This window comes from Myotis daubentonii, chromosome 14 (genome assembly GCF_963259705.1).
Source record: "Myotis daubentonii chromosome 14, mMyoDau2.1, whole genome shotgun sequence".
Lineage (NCBI taxonomy): Eukaryota > Metazoa > Chordata > Mammalia > Chiroptera > Vespertilionidae > Myotis > Myotis daubentonii.
The window spans coordinates 25,444,655-25,468,876 of record NC_081853.1 but is presented as its reverse complement, the minus strand read 5'-3'; the positions used below and the strand labels follow the sequence as shown (position 1 = coordinate 25,468,876).

General features: G+C 40.1%; 1 protein-coding gene across 8 annotated transcripts in view; it reads left to right on the top strand.

Annotated features, from left to right (window-relative positions):
* The window catches only part of RAF1 (Raf-1 proto-oncogene, serine/threonine kinase), a 71,561-nt gene that overhangs the window by 43,880 nt on the left and 3,459 nt on the right, over positions 1–24,222 (top strand). For 2 of the 8 annotated variants that reach the window (XM_059663626.1, XM_059663630.1), the window contains 12 exons: positions 4,151–4,263; positions 6,292–6,394; positions 6,689–6,846; positions 8,090–8,188; positions 11,269–11,422; positions 12,003–12,062; positions 14,521–14,548; positions 14,655–14,782; positions 15,133–15,250; positions 22,041–22,125; positions 22,872–23,048; positions 24,124–24,170. In XM_059663626.1, coding sequence (XP_059519609.1) covers positions 4,151–4,263; positions 6,292–6,394; positions 6,689–6,846; positions 8,090–8,188; positions 11,269–11,422; positions 12,003–12,062; positions 14,521–14,548; positions 14,655–14,782; positions 15,133–15,250; positions 22,041–22,125; positions 22,872–23,048; positions 24,124–24,170 — 1,270 coding nt within the window. The remainder of the gene's footprint in view (positions 1–4,150; positions 4,264–6,291; positions 6,395–6,688; positions 6,847–8,089; positions 8,189–11,268; positions 11,423–12,002; positions 12,063–14,520; positions 14,549–14,654; positions 14,783–15,132; positions 15,251–22,040; positions 22,126–22,871; positions 23,049–24,123; positions 24,171–24,222) is intronic. The other 6 variants (XM_059663628.1, XM_059663627.1, XM_059663631.1 and 3 more) reach the window with 6 other exon arrangements.

The window sequence follows — 24,222 nt, the reverse complement described above, 5'->3', positions numbered from 1 at the left end:
CAGGGGTCCTCAAACTACGGCCCGCGGGCCACATGCAAATACAAATATTGTATTTGTTCCCATTTTGTTTTTTTACTTCAAAATAAGATATGTGCAGTGTGCATAGGAATTTGTTCATAGTTTTTTTTTTAAACTATAGTCCGGCCCTCCAGCGGTCTGAGGGACAGTGAACTGGCCCCCTGTTTAAACAGTTTGAGAACCCCTGATTTAGAAGAAAATAAAATTACCTAGAAAAATTCATTTTGTTTAAGTTCACAGGCCCCAGGACAAAGCTGGAGGTTGCTTAGAAATCAGTATCTTCTTCTTTTCCAGAGCACTGGCACTAGCCAGTTGTTGCTGCAAAGCTTATTTTTGTAGTATTAGTGACAGATTTCTGTTAGCATCTAGCATGGTAGACACTGCCACTCAGTTTTTTGACAAAAAACAACAACAACCCTCAACTTAAAAAAAAAAATGTTCAAAAAAGTTTTCTATCCTAACACCTCCGCATTGAAACAGAAAAATGAAGTTGTGCTCATTTTGCTTGATGGGACATTTGAAAACCTTAATTCAAACTTCCATGCCTTCTCCTTTCCCACCCTTCATTCTTTATGTAAAATCATTGCATTGTGTTTACTCTTTGTACTTAGGGTGAGGCAGGATTCTGAGTTTGGGTGGTCAGGACAGAGTTTTCTCAGTTCTAACAGTTCCACTCTCCCCAGTTTACTAATAAATTACTTTATACTTCTTTTGTGAACCTAAGGAGTCTCCCAGTTATAGTATTGCATTAAGGTACATTTGAACTCAAAAGGCATTTAAAGTTGATTTATTTTTGTTTCCTAAAAATGAAAGTTTAATGTCTGGCAAAATAAATAGTAACAATCCCCTTATATTTCAACATTAGTCTTGCATTTGCAAAGTGATTTTTACCTACTATTTCAATTTTCTAACTTTAAATGGAGAGCCCAGGTGGAAGTATGAATGTGATGGGAGCTGAAGATCACTTGTTGCGGCTTCTGGGCGTCATTGCAGTTATCTTCTCTATCCCCATCCACTGTTAGTTTGCCTGGAAGGCTGGGAACTGAGTTTGGCATAATGATTAAGTGTATGGACCTTTAAGAAAGCAGGCCCAAACTTAAATCCCTGTGTTGCCTTTTATTAGCTGTGTCATTTAGACAGGTTACATAATATTTTGAGGCTCTGTTTCCTGACCTTTATGAAATGAGGCATGCTGAATACAGTGGCTAATTCATAAGTAAAATGGTAGCTGTGATTATTTCTTGAGTTTTTTTGTACATCTGTATAGTCCTTGGCAGCCTTCATTTGAACACAACTGGTAGTTGGGAACCAGTGATTTGGAAACTTGGTTTCTCCTACAGCTCAAGAGAAGGTTCAGTAGAGAAAGTTAGTTTCTCCTATTTCTTTGACTCGAGATGGACCCTCTATCTCTGAAAGAACCAGCTTCTTTCACCAGGCTCCCAGCTTAGGGGAGTGCTGAAGAAGAAAGGAGTTGCTTGCTGGCCAACACCATCAGTCAGCTGTTTCTAATTAGCCCCAGGTTGCTTCACTGCTGGAACCCGAAACAACTCTCATCATTAGTTAGTGGGCTCCAGAAATTAGATGTAACCAGTTTCAACATGTATCTATGGGGAGTTGTAGAGAGAATGACAGAGAAGATGTATATCTGATTTAAATAATTTTAGAAGTAATAAAGTAGTAGTTGCTTATGTTTTGAATTTTTTCTTGTCATTTGTTTTGTAAACATGTCTCTCTTTGACAATTGCTGTGGCTGCTTATTGTTGGATGAGTAATTGGCCCATAGGGAGGACTGTTGTTTACAGTTAGAATCACCTGACAAAGCAGGTTACAATAGAGATTCCTGGGCTTCATTCAAGATTAATTGACTCACAATCCTTGTGTTTTGAAGGGGAGAGGCTGGGAATCTATATTTCACAAGCCCCTTGTATGATTCCAGTGGCAGCTACATTTGAGAACCCCACTGGATTAGAAGATATTTAAAGAACTGTCTAACTTTTGGAGACTGTTAATTTTAATGAAGATTAATGATATAATACAGGTATCACTTTACAGCTTTCAAAGCACTGCTGCACACTGTTTGATGCAGGCCATGTATGATACTCTTAGGATGTGCTTATCACTCTTTGTTGTCCTCATTCTTGCTGTTCTTATCTTCATAGTTCAGTTCATTATGTTTATTTTATTATTTTGTTCTCTTTTTTTCCCCCCTTTCAGTCCTCACCAGAGGACATGTTTTAATGCAGGGATCCTCAGACTTTTTAAACAGGGGGCCAGTTCACTGTCCCTCAGACCGTTGGAGGGCTGGACTATAGTTTAAAAAAACACCTATGAACAAATTCCTGTGCACACTGCACATATCTTATTTTGAAGTAAAAAAACAAATGTTTTCGGCGGGCTGCATGTGGCCCGCGGGCCATAGTTTGAGGACCCCTGCTTTAATGGATGAGAGAGAGGTGGGGGAGGAGGGAGGGAAAAAGAAAGGGAGGGAGAGAGAGAAAAAGAGAGGGAGAGGGAGAGATATGAGAGTAAAACATCAATTGGTCACCTCCTATACACCCCCTCCTACTGGGGATCGAACCCACAACGTGGGTATGTGCTGTGAATGGGAATTGAACCCTCAACCTTTCGTTTGTACAGGACTATGCTCCAGCCGACTGAACCACAGTGGCCAGGGCTCAGCTCATTATTATTTCACTTTACTTGTTTGGTGTTTTTTTTTCTGAAAAGCTGGAAGTTAGTGTGATCTTTTCAAGAGTATAACTGCTTCAAGAAACCTTTAAAATAAACTTGTTATGTAACATTTTAAATGAATGTTTTAAAATATTTTAAGCCTTTATAATAGATACAAAATACACTCACGTTCCTCTGGGAAGGGGCTGGGTCAGCCACTGGCATCTGTTACTCTTTCACCTAGTCGGGGAGCTCCACTGTGGGCAGTTCACAAATACTGCTATTACATTCTGCTCTCCTTACTGGCCATACTGACTCTAGTTGCCTTACGTTGTGTCAACTTTATTGGCTTCAAAAACAAAGTATATAGCTTGTATAAAAACCCTTTAAGATTTTAGTTGAAATTTTTATATAGCTGCCCTTATTAGCACCATGGACACTCACACATTCTACCAGGCCTCTGAGTGCCTAACCTTTAAGGATTGGGAACAGGGGACTGTGGAGAGGCATAAATGCTGAGACTACGTGGAATGTTGTGCACATTTATTTAAACTAGCAGTGGTGTTTGTCCTTACAGCAGGGCAGAATCCTATCCCATTCATTTCCTGCTTGCCCTCACTAGTGTGAAGTCCAAATGAGATGGGAATTTTTTTTGAAAATCCTCATCCAAAAATATGTTTTAATTTACTTGAAAGAGAGAGAGATAGAGAGAGAGAGAGAGAAACACATTGATGTGAGGACCATCAATTGGTTGTCTCCCCTACGTGACCAGGAATTGAACCTGCAACCTAGATCTGTGCCCCAACCGGAAATCGAACCCACAACCCCTTGGTGCACAGGATGACGCTCCAACCAACTGAGCCACCTCACCAGGGCAAGATGGAAATTTTTTTTACGAAGATCAACTATTTGGTTGAAAATAGTTTGAAATACAAATTTTTGATCAGAAAGACTCATTTGTTTATAGATCAGATTGGCTTCTTTTTCTTTCTGGTGGATGTTTATGCTTGCATGTACATTTCAGTGAGTCAGACAAATTAGATATGTGTAAAGGGAAAGTTTATTATTTTATCTTTTCCAACCACTCTCGATGTTAACAGCTAGGTGTATATCTTTTCACACAGATACATATATATATGTTCTCCACCCTTTAAATACCTTATTCTGTATTATTCACAAAAACACCCCCCCTCCCCCGTTAACATATCATGGACACCCCTCCCTCCAGGTCATTATGAGCAATGTAGTAGGGGCATACTGTGACATATACAGACGTTCTGTATTTTATTCAAGTGCTCACCTATTGCTAGACATTCTGTGTGTGTGGGTACACCATTATAAGCAATGCTGCTATAAATATCTTCCTACGTGCACCCTTACAGACTGGTGCATTTATTTCTGTGCTCGTTTTTCCAAGGGTGTGCAACCTGTGTTGGTCCTAAAGATGGTCCTTTGTTTGTAGGTCAATGTACGAAATGGAATGAGCTTGCATGACTGCCTTATGAAAGCACTCAAGGTGAGGGGCCTGCAACCAGAGTGCTGTGCAGTGTTCAGACTTCTCCACGAACACAAAGGGTAAGAACTCAAAATTAGCTCCCTTCTCAATGCTAGTAAGGATCTTCAAATAACTGTTTTCCATTTTTAAAACAATATACTAGCTTCCTGTAAAATAATGTATATTTGTATATCCTTGTTTATAAAGAGACAATTCAGAAAAATAAAATACTAAGAGCTTGAAATTATTGCTTAAAAACACCGCGTTGAACCCTAGCTGGTTTGGCTCAGTGGATAGAGCGTCACCCTGTGGACTGAAGGGTCCCAGGTTCGATTCTGATCAAAGCATCCCCTCCGAGGCTAGGGATACTACACATGCCCGGGTTGTGGGTTTGATCCCCAGTAGGGGGTCTGCAGGAGGCAGCCAATCAATGATTCTCTCTCATCATTGATGTTTTTTCTCTCCCTCTCCCTTCCTCTCTGAAATCAATAAAAATATATTTTAAAAAAAACACCACATTGCATTGAAAAATAAAATGCATGTTTAATGCTTCCATAGATTGAAACAGTAATGTCAGATTTTTTGAGAGCAAAGTTTTTTTGTGTTTGCAGTAATGCAGTGCACACATTAGGTACTCACAAAGTGTTGCATTATTGTTTATAGATAAAGAATGCTATTCCCAAGAGATTGACTCTCTTATAATTCACTCATTTATTTTTATTCAGTTAAGTTTACTGAATCCCTATAGTATAACACAGGGCTAAAAGATGCAGAAGAATTTCTGCTTCAAGGAAGATTGAGTGGCACAAAAGAAGCAACCCCTCCGAGGCTAGGAATAATACACCAGCATATCAGAACCACTTACAATCACCCATACCCCAAAATGTGGATAAATAACCTATCTTTACCTTATTGCAAAGTGCTAGTTCTGTTATTGAGCTTCAGTTAACATTTGTAATATTTGAGGGAGTTCCCCAGTTTGAGAGTATGGCCCAGAAATGAGTCTACTCAGGAGGTGAGCATAAATTCCTCTATTTATGCTATTTCTCTTAGCTTAGGAGGTGGTGTTAAAATGCAAATCTTCGAAGCAGATGTCATCTTTATTTGGGTGTAGCCCCAGGTTGGTCCCCAAGCCAATCTATAGTGCTCCTTAAAGACTAGAGATTCTACCTATGTTAGGACACAGTGCAAAGGCAGCCACCTTCAAGCCAGGAAGAGGGCTCTTACCAGAACCTAACCTTTCTGGCACCCTGATCTTAAGACTTCTAGCCTCTAAAGCTGTGAGAAATAAACCTGTCATATAAGAAAAAAGGTTAGAGAGATTCTGAGATAAGGAGGAGCTTGGTCCATTCCAGTCCCATCTGAGGCTGCATTGATTTAGAACTTCCCTACATTATTTCTTGGATAGACAGCACCTGAAGACTGATTGGAAAATAGGGCTGCCCTCTTTTTTCTTTAGGGCAAAACAGGACTTCCCAGACCTTGTATCAGGAATTATATTAAGGGATTGATGATTTACTATTGGAAACAAAAACAAAGAAAAAAGGCTGGAATAGTCTTCTGGTAAACAAAGATTTGAATGGTGGTGGTCTCTCCCTACCTGAGGGTATTCATCATTCAGGATGATGGGCCTAATTAATTAGACAAGACATGAGAAAGGAGCTGGGCATTACATTTTACTTCAATGTATCGATTTTTCTGTCTTGTATACTCTAGGCACCGAAAGAGTGGTCTCAGAATAAATATTAAGACAGTCAAGTCAGCTGTCAGCTTTTATTTATAGAGCCTGCAAACTACAGACTTGAGCCTATTGTTTATTAATAGAAAAATGCATTTCATTTGTGATTCCTTTCTATTTATCTTCTGGATTGAAGTAAGCAAATGAAGATTAAATATTGCCACTGTAGCAGTATTTATAACCTGTTTTATAGGTTCTTTAGGATTTTTAATAGGATTTAATACCACAAAATCCAATTTATTGCATATTTACATTATGAGATTGCTATATTTCATTGTGTAAACCAACCAACCTGGATTCCAATAATAATAGAGCTCTCACCTTGTTTAAATATTTTCCTTTTGTGTCTTTTTTTAAAATCCTCTTTTAGTAAAAAAGCACGTTTAGATTGGAATACTGATGCTGCCTCCTTGATTGGAGAAGAACTTCAAGTAGACTTCCTGGATCATGTTCCTCTCACCACACACAACTTTGTAAGTTGCAGATCTGTTCTCTCTTTGTGGCATAATTGAGTGTTTTGGCTAGCAGGAATTTCTCCAAGTTAATAAGCATATATCTAAAGCTTTAATTATGCCATTGTTTTACATTAAGGCAGTTTAGGCTTCATTAGTCACAGATATGCTTTAATTTCTAGGTATGAATATTACAAATGTTGGAAGTACAATTCTTTATTTATGAAATCTCTTGGGGGTCAAGAAAGAAATTATTTTGTCTTTTGCCACCTTTCATTTATTCAGGACAATTTACAAGTGTTCTTGTCGCTCCAGGCTCGGAAGACCTTCCTGAAGCTTGCCTTCTGTGACATGTGTCAGAAGTTTTTGCTAAATGGATTTCGATGTCAGACTTGTGGCTACAAATTTCACGAGCATTGTAGCACCAAAGTACCTACTATGTGTGTGGACTGGAGTAATGTCAGACAACTCTTGTAAGGCATTATTCTTTATTAACATAATATAAGGGGGTGGGGATGTATAACATCACTTGAGGATGCTTATTGTATATTTGACTGACAAGTCAGGGATTTGGACTTGGTAAATGAATTATCGTGACTGGAAACCATCTACTTTAGAAACATGACATATCTGAAATCAGTGAGTTTTAGTGCAGCATAACTCTCTAAAATGAGCAGGTAGGGCTGTTAATCCGTCATAGAGAGATTGAGATACCACGATTCAGTAATGCAAAGAACAAAGGGATACAGGAACCAAAACAACAGTGTCAGCTAGTAGTTCACTAATAGACACCATCTTCACTTCAAACTGGAGAAACAGTTTTGAAATTATTTGAATCTAAAACCTTAAAAGACATTTGTATCCCTCAGGAGATAAACCAGTTATCAAAATGTATATCATATAGAAGAGGTATCTTTTAGTAAGGTTTAAGTTAAAGGTACATATTCCAGAGTGCTTTTTAAAACTGTTAATATAGGACTATGAAAAGTCAAAGTCTTATCCTTTTTTGAGGGATAAACTAAGGGAGTGTTATCATTAAACCACAATGGGAACATCTTTTTTACTTTTGTGGTAGTGACATGTTGCTTTTACAGAGACCTTGTATAGGATAAATGGCACAAGCTTTGGAGTCCAGCAGACATGGGTCAAAATTTTGATGTTGTCAATAACTATAACCACCTCTGAGCCCCTTGATTCACTTATCTGGGGGGGAAAAAGGTTATTACCTTCCTGGCAGTGTTCTTGTGGGGATTACCTGAGGTAATGTGAAATTGCTGAGCATAAGTACTCATCTCACCACCACTTCTCTTATTTATGACTTTTGGTGCTGAATGTGACTTATTCTTTATATTTCAGTCTTTTCATCTATGTGTTTCTGAGACAGAATGTTTCCAGAAAAGCTCTACATGATTTATGTTATAATGTGCCTTACTGGAGCTTTAAAAAATATTTTGACATAGTTGGACATTGGGCCAGTATTTCCTAGAAACACGTAGAGCCTGCATGTTCATTGGCAGGTCAATATTGTTCACAATTTGTGGTTATTCAAACCCAGTCATTTGGGTTGATGGTCTCTTTACTCTGGGTAGCCTAAAATGATCAAAGAAAATGTGAATAGGAAAAGTTCAGTTTGAGGAGCTTTAATTTACAAGGAAGTCAGGCTGACTATAAAATAACTACAAGTCTATAAACTAGTCTTTCTCTGATTTCATTTAGATTGTTTCCAAATTCCACTCTTGGTGATAGTGGGGTCCCAGCACTGCCTTCTTTGACAATGCGTCGGATGCGAGAGTCTGTTTCCCGGATGCCTGTTAGGTAAATTTTTTTACTACAGCTTTTTTTTTTTTTTTTTTTTAAGTTATAATGGGGACTTGAGAGGTGGGATTGCATCCTGAATATAAAAAAAAAGGTTTTTTGGGTTTTTTTTTTTTGCATTCTCTCCTCTCTCTGTAAACCCTTTGCTATTTTATTGGTGTTAGAGAAAAATGTGGAACTTTCTTTTTGTGGTCCTGTGGTTCTTACATTCTGGAAAGTGACTCTTACTAGAGGTTTCTTCTATTATCATGTATGCCCCTTAATATCTCATCATATTTTAAAAACCTTGAGATTTTTGCTGCCTTCAGTATGTAGTGAGGTGAGCCTCAGGGGAAGGGTCCCAAAACTATGTAAAATGATGTAATAAAACAAAACTTTTTTAAAAAGCTTTTTTCTTATTTTAATATATTTTTATTGATTTCAGAGAGGAAGGAAGAGGAAGATAGAAACATCAATGATGAGAGAGAATCATTGATCGGCTGCCTCCTGCACAGCCCCTACTGGGGATTGAGTCTGCAACTTAGGCATGGGCCTTTACCGGAAATCGAACTGTGACCGTCTGGTTCATAGCTCAATGCTCAATTACTGAACTTATTATGGCCTTGCATTGCTAAGACCATGGTATTTAATAGACTGCTATCTTTAAAAAGAATCTAATTACATACAGCCCCTACTGGGGATTGAGTCTGCAACTTAGGCATGGGCCCTTACCGGAAATCAAACTGTGACCGTCTGGTTCATAGCTCAATGCTTAATTACTGAACTTATTATGGCCTTGCATTGCTAAGACCATGGTATTTAATAGACTGCTATCTTTAAAAAGAATCTAATTACATATCTATTTTTTGAGTCTTCAGTTTTATACAAAAATGTAGATGATCAGCTTGATCAAAAAAGCTTGTTCACAAATTTGCATGAATATTGTAAATACAAAGACTCCTGAAACAACATACTTTTGATACAATTTTCATTTTTTAAAGGGATGCTAACATTAAATTTTCTGCTTTGTAATCTCAATGCCAAGACATTCTACTTTAATAATGTTTCTTTTCTGCAGTTAAATTGAAATTCACAGGGATAATTGAAACATGCAGACAAAACTTGGTCAGCAAAGGTTAAAAATCCACTTTTTGGTGGTATTTTTATGTAAACACCCTTTGTTATGTACCTGTGATTTTGAACATACTTTTTCTTTACTGTTTTCCACCTTTAAAATGAGCGTTTGTTGACTTTACATCTTGCTTAGTGTTACATGTGAATTTGAAACCTAAAGTAATAGCTACCTCTTTGTAAAAAGTCTGACTTTAATGTGTATATGATCGTATAATATTTAATGGCCTTTATGAAACCACCATAGAATTGTTAAAAGTAGCATATCTTAGAACAAGAGATTTGTATCGGAACAGTATCTGGATATATATTTGTGTATGATTTTGTTTTTCTTGATAATTTGAAAAGCAAGTCTGACCAAAAAAACTGTACTTGCTTCTGAAGATTTCACAGAAGAAACCAGGCCTCTGAGGTTATAAACATTGAATTACCTTCGAAGGCAATTTTTCAAGGCAATAGAACAATTTCCACTAGAAAAATTAGCCTTTTATCCCTTGGATTCATGCATTGGGTTATTTGAATCTGAACAAAACATCTTTAGAGCAAATAGTGAAAATGTTATATTTAATGTGTGTTTCCAGTCTGGTTGGTGGGAGAGTAGCATTGGCTGCAAGAGGCCAGTGATTAATTCACAGTTAGATATTGCAACCTAAAAATGGAATTCACGCCCTAGGTGGTTTGGCTCAGTAGGTAGAGTGTTAGCCTGTGGACCAAAGCTCCAGGTTTCAATTCTGGTCAGGGGTACGTACCTCGATTGCAGGTCCTCCCTGGCCGGGGCTTGTGCAGGAGGCAGCCAGTCGATGTGTTTCTCTCACATCAGTATTTCCTTCTGTCTTTCCCTCTCTCTCTTCCCCTCTCTAAAAATCGATGGAAAAATACCCTCAGGCGAGGATAAAAAGAAAGAAAGAAAAGAAAAGAAAAGAAAAGAAAAGAAAAGGAAAGAAAGAAAGAAAGAAAGAAAGAAAGAAAGAAAGAAAGAAAGAAAGAAAGAAAGAAAAGAAACTAACTCATATTAACAGACTTTGTGAGTTGGTTATGGAAGGAGAGGTAGATAAAATGCTGGCCTTTTTGTAGATGTGCTCAGCAGGTCTAACCATTAAATAATTTTCCTTAAAATTCTCTGATTTAGTTTCTAAATTAAACTGGGCAAGTTCTAGCTAGCTTAGGTTGGCAATGCTAATCTGCTCTTTTCCAGAGATGGTCTACAAATTTGGAGTATTCTCTAGGCCAGGGGTTCTCAACCTGTGGGTCGCGACCCCTTTGGGGGTCGAACGACCCTTTCTCCGGGGTCGCCTAAGACCATCGGAAAACACATATATAATTACATACTGTTTTTGTGATTAATCACTATACTTTAATTACGTTCAATTTGTAACAATGAAATTAGGGGTCACCACAACATGAGGAACTGTATTAAAGGGTCGCGGCATTAGGAAGGTTGAGAACCACTGCTCTAGATGTTGTTCTTTTCCCATAAATTCCAAGAGCATGTATTACTTCCTTTTCAAAAATTTGCATGCAAAAGCATCTACACAGGGAAAATTTTAAATGATGCATATTGAAAGAACATTTTGTAAAAGGTTGTAATGTAGTACAAGTAAGTAGGGTTTACCACAGAGTATCTTTTTTCCTTTTTCTTTTTTTAAATAATGTGTATTGATTTTTTAGAGAGAGGGAGAGGGAGATAGAGAGAAACTTACCAATGTGAGAGCACAACGTTGATCAGCTGCCTCCTGCACCCTCCTCCCTCCTGAGGATTGAGCCCACAACTCAGGCATCAAGCCTGCAACTCTGTCAAGTGCCGACAGGGATTGAACAGGCAACCTTTCAGTGCACGGGATGATGCCCAACCAGTGAGCTACACCTGCTAGGGTGTCCCAAGGATCTTCATAAAGTAGGTGGTTGAATGACTTTTCCAGTGGGGAGGCATGCATGTTAGTCATGGAATTGTCTTTCTTCTCCTCACCTAGTTCCCAGCATAGATACTCCACGCCCCACGCCTTTACATTCAACACCTCCAGCCCCTCCTCTGAAGGTTCCCTCTCGCAGAGGCAGAGGTCGACATCCACACCTAATGTCCACATGGTCAGCACTACCCTACCTGTGGACAGCAGGATGATTGAGGTAATAATAGGGCCCTGTGGGTGGTGATGGGAATCAGTCAATTCGGGTGGGATTGACTGTTGTGCCAGAGTTGGGTTTCAAATCTGATAAGCACTTTCTCAGATCTCTGAACTTTTAAATTTCTTTTTTATCCACTACATCTTTAGATTGGCTGAGTAATCTGGTTGGTATATCATTCAAGTGGAGAACTAAAATTTCCTGAAGAAATGTTAACACTTGAATTCATTTTTTTCCATGTTAGATTTGAATAGGATTTCAGTGAGCTAGTGAATAAGCTAATAAGTAGTTTCATTTTGGTGTGGGAAAGGAAATAATAGTGATGGAGAACTACAAACTCTGAAAGACTTTAAATGTTTTAATTTAGAAATCAAAGGGTGGTCAGGATTTTAATAAGCAGGTGTTTAGGGAGATGTAAAAGTGCCCAAAGCTAGTGCTTTCAAACTGCCTTTTCTTTTCTTGGCTTTTGGTATGTTCTATTTGTTTGGTTTGCTTTCTAGTTCATCTTTAATAACAACTGAATACACTTAAAACTACTTCCTTTGTTCTTCATTCTTCTTTATTTCTCATTGCTTTGGACTAGAATAACAGCCTGAATGCTTCTCCCAGGGCGTGGTCCAGAGGATTTTGTTTGAGGGGAAGAGTAGGTATTCTTCTTTATGCCTTTGCTTTCTTGTCAATTAACAGGATTGCTAAGACTGTCAAGACAGTAGACTGTCAGAAAGAAAACAATCACTAAGTTAAATTTTATATTTATTGTCAGACTTGCTTTCATGTTCTTTTTCTTTTTTGGAAATAGAGTACATATGAGTAAAAAAAATACTGTCTGTGGTATTGCTGACAGGTGAAATTAGTTTCTCAAGTGTGATTTTGAAGCTAAGGGCATTAAAATTTTTTTAAATCATTTCCAATCCAAGACCAATGCTAGCTAGATTTATTTGGTTGGTACAGCACCACTATTCTATTTATACCTTGTTTAAAAACCAAATGTGTCAGTTTGGTTGATATGCCCTGAAAATCCTTTGTTAAAACTTATCAGAGATAACTGCTCTCTCTACATCGTGATTTGTTCCTTGAAGAACCTCAGGGATACCTGCCACTTCAGGCGCAGCTTACCTCACTCAACCCTCAAATCACTTGTCCTACCAATCAGAGGCGGCAGGAACTCAACAAAAAACTTGGCTTCTGATATGGGGTCTAAGTAGTCATTTGTCAGGAGGGACACACTTCGAGTATCACAGGATTATTGTGAGGAGGTCATGTGTATAGAAGCTGTGAATTTTATTTCTATTTCTTATCATAATTAGCCCTGTCAATCATATGGTAATATATCCGTTACTTATTTTTTCTGTATGACTTGTTCCTGTGTAAATACTCTAATATTTAAAGGAAACTGTAAAAGTGAAAAATTTTACTATAAAATAACCAGCACTGTCATTGTGTTTAATCCTCTCTGTACTTTATTTATTTAATCCTCACCTGAGGATATGTTTTTATTGATTTTAGAGAGAGAGGAAGGGAGAGGGAGAGAGAAACATGAGACAGCAAATTTTGATTTGTTTTTATCACATATGATTCAGCATTCTTAAAGTATACATTCTTGCTTTAATATTTAGATTCCAAGATGTTTGAAAGGTCCCTTTTAGGATAAATCAATCCAACTGTAGATATTAGTACAGAATAAAATATGCTATATAGAATAGATATAAGGAAGAAAATTACTGTGACATTAAGAAAAAATCCTAGTGCATGGGAATACAATCCTGGTCAATAAAATACATTGTGCCATGCTTTAACTAAAAACAAGTGATAGATTAGTTGGATAATAAAGCTGTAGCTGCTGCGTATTTAATAAAATTCAGGTTTATTTTTGGCCAATATTCTCCCCTCCTGGCAGCCATCCTGTGTACTTAAAACCATACAGATTCCTGGACTTCCCCCCTGCTCTCCCAAACATGCTCACTCAGTCCTAGTGGGGATGGGGATCTGTGACCTTAAACACCTCTCTAGGTGATGCTTGAAGACTTGCCAGGTGTGGGCCCCAGACCCAGGCTGTATTGGTGAGCTGTGAAGATGCTTTGGTGGGGCTGCCAAAGGCCAGGACGGGCAGCTTGGTTTATGATTTTTCTTTAAATCTTGTGACGATGTTACAGAGTGGCAGCATTCCAGTAACAGTTGTGTGAAAAAAAGTATCTTACCTTAACTATGGTGACACAGAGAAAATAAAGAGGATAGGATTTCCCAGAAAAACACCCTTTTTGAGGATGTGGGGGCCAAGTGGTTTTATATTGTTACTACTTATATACTCTTAAGTGAGGATATATAAATTGAGTACTTAGGTCTTGTGGAGGGCCTTGTGATTTAACTTTCACCCAGTTTGTGATAAATTCTAGATAGCATTTGACGTCTTACCCACATAGAGAGTAACTAATTTCAGAGCTTACCCATAAGGTCTGAAGAGCATTTTGTGATGAACGAGCTGAGATCCCTCATGAAGGTTTCTTGTTTTAGTTCTGCCACTCACTGGCAGTGTGACCCTGGCCAGGTCTTTTGACCTGTTACACTGTTTTCTTATATGTAAAATGTAAGTATTGGACTAGGAGATTATGATCCTTTCATCTTTCCATGATTTTTAGGCTTGGATAAAGTGATAAAGTCATGGCTCACTCGTATCAAATACAGCTTCTGGCCAGTGTGCCCTGATGAACTCCTAGAGGAGTAAGAGTGAGCTGGCCACTGAATCCCCACGTTTTTTGTTGCCTTACGGGAGCAAGATCCCCAAGCATCGGAAAGATCTTAGCTGATAGTGCCTTTGCTAGCCTTCCTTAAAGTGTATGTTTGCTGTGTGCATTGCCTTCTTCTGAGATAATTTGGTTTTCATCATATATGAAACATTAACATCAGTCCTCCTAATATTTGATAACAATCTTAGAAGTATTAGCCAGTGACATTTGGTGAATTTAATTGAAGGAAAGTGTATAATTTGACTGTATTTTAGAAATTTTGTCATCTACTTTGTTCTTGCAAATCCTCCCCTCCCTCTTCCCCAGAGAACATCTTTTCTAGTGCCGAAATTGACCAGCTTTCCTTTTCTGTTTCAGGATGCAATCCGAAGTCACAGTGAATCAGGTACTTGTCCAAAGTCTTAGCAAATAGTAATGGGTTTTTGCTCTTAATGTTGTGTATCATCTTTTGGCTTATCCATGTGTGGATTTTGTTTATCTTGTCTATTAAGCCTCACCTTCAGCCTTGTCCAGCAGCCCCAACAATCTGAGCCCAACGGGCTGGTCACAGCCCAAAACCCCTGTGCCAGCACAGAGAGAGCGGGCACCAGGATCTGGGACCCAGGAGAAAAACAAAATTGTGAGTATGGCCAAAGTATCTCCTGCAGGTTAGGGTTCAGTAAGAAAAACTTAGAAATGAGAATGCTTTTAATTTTGGGAGGCAGGGGACTCTAATAAAAAACATTTGATGAATCCTTTTATAAATGTCAGTGCCATTTTTGGTATGCTTGCATTAGGAAAACTTGCTGGTTTGTTGTAAGGGAGGGTGCAACTAAGGTGGTATTTTCTGAAAAATAAAAATTGGAATTATAGTTAATATGTTTATCTTTAAAATGTATGAGAATAGATGGAGTTGATCTTTTCTTTGAAACCCTTGTTAAATAGACCTTTACCATTCCATGGAATGTATTTAATATCTGATTGTTTCAGAGGCCTCGTGGACAGAGAGATTCAAGTTATTACTGGGAAATAGAAGCCAGTGAAGTGATGCTCTCCACTCGGATTGGGTCAGGCTCCTTTGGCACTGTTTATAAGGGCAAGTGGCATGGTAAGTTTGGGACCTTTACTTCAAGGAATGAAGTCAAGTTTCAGTACAGAGAGCATAGGAGGGGGATAGGATTCACCAAGCTCTATAGCTCACAGCAGCGCTCTCTAGGAGCAGTGGTTCTCAACCTTCCTAATGCCATGACCCTTTAATACAGTTCCTCATGCTGTGGTGACCCCCAACCATAAAATTATTTTTGTTGCTACTTCATAACTGTAATTTTGCTACTGTTATGAATCATAATGTAAATATCTGATATGCTATATGTGTTTTCCGATGGTCACAACCCACAGGTTGAGAACCGCTGCCTAGGGATACTGGATTACATCTGAAGATTGAGTTTAATATTTCAGTGAGATTTCATAGCATTCATTTTAGACTCCACAATGCTGTAATTGGTATAAGGTTGTCAGGATAATTAGAAATTGGTGAACAAGAGGTGAGCCCTAAACGTCAGGGAATCTTCTTATAAACGGACTAGAGGCCTAGTGCATGAAATTCATGCACAGGTAGGGTCCCTAGGCCTGTCTGGCGATCAGGTCCAATCTGTAGGGCGACCGGTCGAGTGATCGAGGGGCCCCCACCGGCACCCGCCTTGGCCGGCCTGGGGCCTGTGGGCAGGAGGCAGCTCCTGCGTTGGGCATCTACCCCCCTGGTGGTCAGTGCGTGTCATAGCGACTGGTCATTCTGCTGTTTGGTCAGTTTGCATATTAGGCTTTTATTACATGGGATTAAATACAGGCTGCATAAGGGACATGCTTTGAAGCTTCTTAAATGAGTAAGAATCTGCTGCTATGAGTGGAGCTTGTATTCTAGAAACTTAAAGCTGGAAAGCACCTTAGAGATTTTACATGTAAGAAAACAGGTCCTGAGAGGGGAACCATCATGCCCCTGGTCAAACAGCTGGGCACAGGAGAGCCAGGAACCTCCTGCAACAGATTCTCTTTGCTCTGCCCTGGGATTGGATGTGGGAATCCCAATCAAATAGGGAAGGAAGCTTTCAAAGGCTCACTTCTTGAATCTGTGGAGTTGTTAGTATTCTTATTCTAATGGAAACACTTTTTTCTCTTGGAAGGAAATGTACTATTGCAATGTCTGTAGCCACAACTTGTATATTTGGCAACTAAATACTTGGCATTTTCTGTTAGGTTTTTAATGACTCTGGCTTTAGGATGTTAACATCATAAGAAGTATTGCCTTTTAAAACGCTACATGTTCCTAAATAGACATCTCTTATAAATTCAGATTTTTAAAAAGCAAAAAAACCAAAGCAAGCAAACAAAAAGTGAAAACACCTAAAGTGCCTACATGCCTATATTTCTACTTTGGATGCTCCCATATTATCTTTATTTGTAAATGGGCAAAGATTGAGAGAGGTTAAGAGCATCACGTGAACGGAGCATTAAAATTCAAGATTTTGAAAACCAAAAAACACCTCCAATATTACTTGAATCTTAAGTTCACGAATATGAGTTTGCCACTTGTAACTAATCATCTGACAAATTTCTCCTTTAAGGGACTGGCACAGGAGTGAATGTTTGTAAATTACATGTAGGATGATTCCTTTTCCTTGGAAAATTCGATGTAATATACTAGTGGCCTGCCTGTGGGTCTCTGAGAAATTACACTCTTGCAGAATATTATCCAGATGGATGTCCCAAATGTCTAAGTGACCCCTTAGGAAAGGAGAGAGGTGCTTGTACCTGAGACAAGGCTGAGAGTAATTGCAGGAGTTAGAGCAGTGACTATTGCTTTAATGCTTTCATTAGGAGCATTGAATCATTTTTACGCCATTTTTTTAAAGCATCTGCTAAAAGCCAATAGATGCAGTGTAAATTGTGCCCAAATTTAAGTTTCCTGATTGAGCACATAATTTTTAAAGCATTAGTTAGATTTGCCACAGTACTGCTTATGAGCTTGTTTTTTTTCTCAATCATGTGAGCTTTTAGACTGTGATAAGATGTATTTGTTATAGTGTTACTGCCATAAAGTCTGTTAGAAGGTAGATATTTATTGATTAAGGTATTACATATGTGTCCTCATCCCATTACCCCCCCCCCCCCCCCGCCGCAAGCCCCCCACTCATGCTCTCACCCCCCCTGCTGTTTGTGTTCATTGGTTAGGCTTATATGAATGCATACACGTCCTTTGGTTGATCTCTCCCCCTTACCCCCACCCTCCCCTACCTTCCCTCTGAGGTTTGACAGTCTGATCGATAAGATTCTAGTTTTTTAAAGTCTGAAAAGTCAGCCTCTCAAAAAGCGAGCCATGATCTCTGAATAAAGAAGAAAAATGGGTCAAGGAAACCATAATTTCTAGATTAAGTGTTTTGTGCTGTACTCTCCCTGCCATTCCCTTTGTTACTGTTTTCCTGGTTCCTGTATACACTATTTTATTCAATTTATTAGTGAGAGCTATTTTGATGATTTTTGAAAATTTTTTATTCTGCCTAGCAGGTGTGAAAGTAAACAGAAGGGTCTCAAAGCAGCTGAGATGGAGACCTCGGATCCGTGAACTAAAAGCTCACTTACTTTATGTAAAGAGGCGGCCCTGGGGTTCAAGTACCGAGCCTCCTCTTAAGCATAAGTTTGGGGTCTGATTTGTTAGTCTCTGCTCAATACAAACAACACATTAAAGGGAATGAAGGTAGCAATAGAGGCTGTAGACTGATGGCAGGGACCATCACTGACAGCATGAGAAGAAGGCAGCAAAACCCTCAAGCAGATCTCTCAACTGGAGAACCGTCTTAGGCCACTTAGTGTGAGGCAAGCAGTCTGGTATAACCCTTGTCTGGGGATCCCCATCTCAGCCTAACACTGAAGTTTATAACTTTCACTGAGACAATAAGAGGAGGAGGAATGGTGTTGGTTCTATTCTGTTCTAGAAATCAGGGTGTGTGTATAAGTTTTAGACAATCCCAATGGGGAAATGAATTGTTTAAAAAGGTTAAAAACATTCCAAATTTACCAATGATAATAGCTCTTCTTCTCCAGTGACGAATGAGATATCAACATCTCATTAAAAACACAACCTAGCCAAAACCGGTTTGGCTCAGTGGATAGAGCGTCGGCCTGCGGACTGAAGGGTCCCAGGTTCGATTCCGGTCAAGGGCATGTACCTGGGTTGCGGGCACATCCCCAGTGGGGGATGTGCAGGAGGCAGCTGATCAATGTTTCTCTCTTATCGATGTTTCCAACTCTCTATCTCCCTCCCTTCCTCTCTGTAAGAAATCAATATATTTTAAAAACAAAACAAACAAAAAAAAACACACAACCTATAGGAACAGGTCTTAACTTATTTGTACTATATTTGCTTCTGACTTTACTATTAAGGGAAAGTAAGGAGTTCCTGGTTAACTACTTCATGTAGCTACCCTCCATAAAAAGGCTGACTACCTTTGTCATTCATATTACTTGCTAATATGATAAAGCACCGTCCTTTAGATGTTGGAAGATTGCCAGCTGTAAAGGTATTTGGATAGTTTGGAGAGCAGTCTATTTGAGCCGGGACCTAATTCTACAGACTTGGGGCCAGCAAGGCCTGGGGGCCTTAGGCTGGGCCCTGAGTCCTGACTTACCTGCCAGAAACTGATTCTGAACCTGGGCTGCGAACAGCTAAGTCCTCAGTGTACCCACCAGAGGCTGTCCCCACTTCCCACTCCAGAGCCTCAGACAGACAGCTTGTTAATTCATAACTTATCTTGCTTACAGTTGCATCTTAGAATTCATTCCTTTGCAATGCTTCCTGAGCATTCTTCTAATACCAAGCATTCTTGTAGGGGCTTAGGAATGAAGCAGTGAACAGATAAAAATTCTTTCTCGTATTGGAATTTATATTCTGATGAGGACAATAACCAAGAAAAGTAAAGTATATAGTGTATTATTATAAGTGCTAAGCAGAAAAATGGAGGAAAGCAGGTATGGAGTGGCAGGCCCAGTTCAGTTTTTGTAGATTGGTAGAGGAGGAGGAGTCTGCTGAGGAAATGGCATTTGTATGAAGCCTGAGGGTGGTGCAGGGAAAGCAGCAGCAGCAGGTGCAAAGTGGGCCACTCACCTGGCCTTGATGGCTTCAGTAGAGTAAATGAGGGGAAAGGCTAATAGGAGTGAGGTCTGAGGGTGGAGGTTGTAGGATCCCACGAGAAATCATTCCAACTCTAGGCAGTTCCTACCAAGTGGAAAACTGTTTTTTTTGTTTTGTTTTTGGAAAACTGTTCTTTATATGAGTTGAACTCCATTTTCCTATGCTTGTCCATTGTCCCTAGCAGACTGACTGCCTATCATGGAAATTCTTAGAATATTTTCCCCGAAACCGGTTTGGCTCAGTGGATAGAGCGTTGGCCTGCGGACTGAAAGGTCCCAGGTTCGATTCCGGTCGGGGGCATGTGCCTGGGTTGTGGGCACACATCCCCAGTGGGGGATGTGTGGGAGGCAGCTGATCGATGTTTCTCTCTCATCGATGTTTCTAGCTCTCTGTCCCTCTCCCTTCCTCTCTGTAAAAAATCAATAAAAATATATTTTTTTTTTTAAAAAAAAGAATATTTTCACGTAAATGAAGTGGGGTCATATAGAGTCTCTGGTTTCAGTGAGAATTTACAAACAATCTGTTATTATAACTGTTCACTGTAAGCTGGCTGGCAGATGCATCTCTGTGAGGGCCATAGGACTGTCTTTGACCCTGTTCAATGACTTGCATGAAGACTCAGGTATTGTGGGTCTCACACAGAGTTGTGATATATCTTTGGATAATAGAATTTAGAGAAATTGGTGGATTTGAACGGGCTGTGATGATGGAACAAAGAAAATAAGAACTTTTAATTATCCCTGTTAACTCTTCCAAAAAATGGAGGCTAGAGGTGAAGGATGATCAGCTGACTACCAGGAAAGTGAGTCCCTGTGAGCAAAGCTTTGGCTCCCAGTGAATCCTCTAAGGTTGCATTACAGATTAGGTCTAAAATTGGTGCCACTGGGGATGAGTTTAGTGGCAACTGGAGCATGTCTGGAAGAAAGCTGTAAAAAAGGGAAGGGCTCATGAACTAGGAACGTCCTGAGGAACAATACAGCATCTCCCCAAACCTTCTTCCTGCACCCCACCCTGGCCTGTCCCTTTTATGCTCTGCCCAGTGCCTGGGCAAGCAGCACTGCCATCTCCTAGCCCTGCCACTCAGTTGGCTGCCACATGGATTTTACCTTCATAGGGCTTCTTGCCTCCACCCCCTCCTTTCTATTCCCGTGCCACCACTATGCCTGCATCTTACCTGGGCTCTTGTAGCAGACTCCTTCCTGGCTTCTCTCCTATCCTGCAGGTGCCCAAATCCCATGCTAGAGTTTTCTGAACACAGCTCATATTTCTCTCACTGCTCCCCTCCTTACCTTACCTGTTCCTCACACCTTTCTTGGCTCAAATGCTCCAAGATGCGCAGTTATGCTAATCCTACTCAGTCATAAGGAACTTGAGGTTGGGGCTTCATGGTTTACTGGCTCCATCTTCCTAGATAGACGGCAGCTCTGAATATAGTGTACACCTCCCATCCCAGGTCAGCAGCAACTTCACAGGCAGCCCCGGCCCCTTGGTAAACACTGGTGCCAGTGAATTGGATGAAAGCCTGTGTGAAGGCTGTTGTCAAGTGGGGACTTTAGTTTTAGTTGATAAAACCAGAGATCACAGTGCAACAGTTGGGACCTGTCGCAAGAACTGTCTACCAGTTGGTGCTCCCCAAAAGTGAAGTAAGGAATGCTCCAACAGAGGTTGCAAGGATATGATGTGCTTGATAGGTGGAGGAACTATCACTTCCAAGGTGCCATTCAACTGACTCCTACTTTATTCGATCGCCAGAAGGCTGTGTTAGTAAATTCATTTGCCATGAAAATCCGAGGTCCTAATAAGGGCTTCAAGTAACTTAGTATAATTTCTATGATAAATATAACATAAAAGCATTTTTGAAATTGGCTTCTAAATTGGTAGCACATATAAAGTAGAAATGATCCATGGATATTTCTAAGGTAATAGAGAGGCTCACAGTGATTGATAATGATTGATAATGATAATCACTATTAATCGTTAGGAATTCTGTTTAATGGTATTGAAAGCAAAGGAGCTTAATTTCAATATATATCTTTGAATTTGTACAATGGACCATGTTTGAGGTCTCATTGAAATGTGGCTGCTAAGTTTAACAACTGCTTGCTAAATGGCCTCCTTCCTAGCACCAGCTTTTGGCCCCAAAGATTCAGTATCTGCTGGGCCATTCATGTCCACCCACTGATGTCATCCTCACAGGCCCAGGCTGTGTGACCTGTCACACATGCCCTTACCTCAGGAAGCCGGGCTTCCTAGGAATAGTTTAAACCAAGTCTGTTCAATCCTGTGGGGTGGTATGTATGTATGTATGAATATATTTTTATTGATTTCAGAGAGGAAGGGAGAGAGAAACATCAATGACGAGAGAATCATTGATCAGCTGCCTCCTGCAGGCTCCCCACTGAGGATTGAGCCCGCAACCCGGGCATGTGTCCTTGACCAAAATTGAACCCGGGACCCTTCAGTCTGCAGGCCAATGCTCTATCCACTGAGCCAAATCGGCCAGGGCTTGTGGGGGTGGTATTTAAAGGATAGTAGTGTAACCTATGTCACTTTTTTTTCAGTCACTTGAATAATTTAGAATTTTACATATTTGTTCCATCTTTCTAGGTATATGATTTTTTAATAAATGATTCACTGTATCTCAAAACTAGGGCCTATGAAAAATAAAGTAAGATCATTCAACTGATTATACTGACTACAAACTAATTTGCAGGAGACGTTGCAGTAAAGATCCTAAAGGTTGTTGACCCCACACCAGAGCAGTTTCAGGCCTTCAGGAATGAGGTGGCTGTCCTGCGGTGAGTAGAAAGCTGGCCTGTCTGGCCCCCCTGGAGTGGCAAGGGTGGGGACTGGTGGTGGTACACAAACCACGGAGTAAGTGGGCTTACATGGTGTAGACCTGTCTCTGAGGGTCTATGGCTGGGACTGGTGGTTAGTGAGAGTTCACTGTGGAGGCCTGTGGTTCAGACTCCTCCCTTTCAAGTGAAAGGGAATGAAAGGTTTCCTTCCTGCTTATGTGGTTGTCAAACCTTTAGAATGAGCAGAACGCCTCCACTGCTTTAGGTCTCTGGGCACACTATACTCAGTAGCCCAGGTTCTGTTTCTTGAGTTTTGGTTTGAGGTAGGGAGAAATAGGTTCCATTTCACATTTATTTTCATGAGCTCTTTCTTATGGCCAAGTTTTCTAATTCTGGATGGCAAACCTTCAGCTTTCAAATCTCTGAGTCACTATTTAGACTTGTAGCAATAAGTTGGATGATGTTGAATTCCACCAATGAGGGCTCCTGCTAACCCCTGTGGGGAGAATCGTGAATGCACAAAGATAATGTCCTTTCTACAAACAAGGCCAGCAGTGAGGTGAATCGTGAGTCTTGGTGGGCTCCCTTGACAGCTCAGAACACCAAATGGATTGTTTTGCCAGCCACCCAGATTTTAAGCACGGGCGGTGTCAAGAACATATAGGATTTGCTGTCAGTGAGGAAGCAGAGTAGATCTGAATCTGAAACAAGGGACAGTTCATAGCCTTCTCTCTTCCCTCTTCCAGCAAAACACGGCATGTGAACATTCTGCTCTTTATGGGGTACATGACGAAGGATAATCTGGCGATTGTGACCCAATGGTGTGAGGGTAGCAGCCTCTACAAACACCTGCATGTCCAAGAGACCAAGTTCCAGATGTTCCAATTGATTGACATTGCCCGGCAGACGGCTCAGGGAATGGAGTGAGTAGATGGCCTGATGACTACAAAGTCCGGGGTCCAAGCATCAACTTGTCCCTAAATCAGGATTAGGAAAAGCCACATCTGTTAAGTGATTTCTGTGATATTTTGGCACAGCTGAAAATAAGCCTCTGGTATGGGAATGACACTTTCATGTTCTTTGTCCAAGCTGAGGCCGCTGTCTTGGGACTCAGATTCCGTTTTCAGCCACTGCCCTCGAAGTCCAGCCACCCAGCCTTACAGCTATGGGAGTGGGCATCAGATGTCACTTTTAGGATAATGCTTAAAGGTCATGCTCAGCGCCCCCATTACATACTACCCTTTTGTGTCTCTATGCTTGACACATTTCTTTGTGAAAGGTGTTTATTCCTTCCATTCGTGGCTAGCCCAGAGCAGTGCTTCTGAAACTTTTCCTCTGAAGTACCTTACGTGGAGGAGCGTGTACTCCTCATACCACCACATACCTGGGAGCTTAAGCTAAGCTGTGCTTGTAAGTGCTATAGAAAAGCTCATTTTCTACCTTACATTTTAGGAAATAACTAGCACAATTACTTTTTAGAAAAAAATTAAAAATATTATTCACATATCATCAAATTCACCCCTTTAAAGTGTACAACTCAGTATGTGTGTTTTTTTAAAAACATATTCAGAGTTGTGCAATCATCACTATTTTAGAATATTTTCAAGATATAACATGAGATTCTTTGTGTCTGGCTGCTTTCACTGAGCATGTGTTTGAGAGGTTCATCCATATTATAGTATATATCAGTACTTCATTCCTGTCTGTGGCTGAATAATATTCCATTATATGGATATTTGCTTCATTTTATTTGTTAATCAGTTAAGGGGCATTTTGGTTGTGAGAATTACTTTTTGGTTAAAATTGATGCTTAGAGTCGCTCCATTTTGCTATAGTCTTTACCTTCAGGGTAAGGCACGATGTGGCCCTGCCTGACCATCGCAGGGCCCATCCCCGAACGTAGCTCCACTGGGAGCCAGGCCTTCAGGTGGTTTGCTTCTTAGTAGTAGTTGGAAGCTGCTTTCTAGCCATGCCCCTTACACTGTTTTCCCTTCACAGCTACTTGCATGCAAAGAACATCATCCACAGAGACATGAAATCCAACAGTATCCTTTGGTGGTTGACTGCTTAGTTGTCCATTTAGGAAAACAGGGAGAC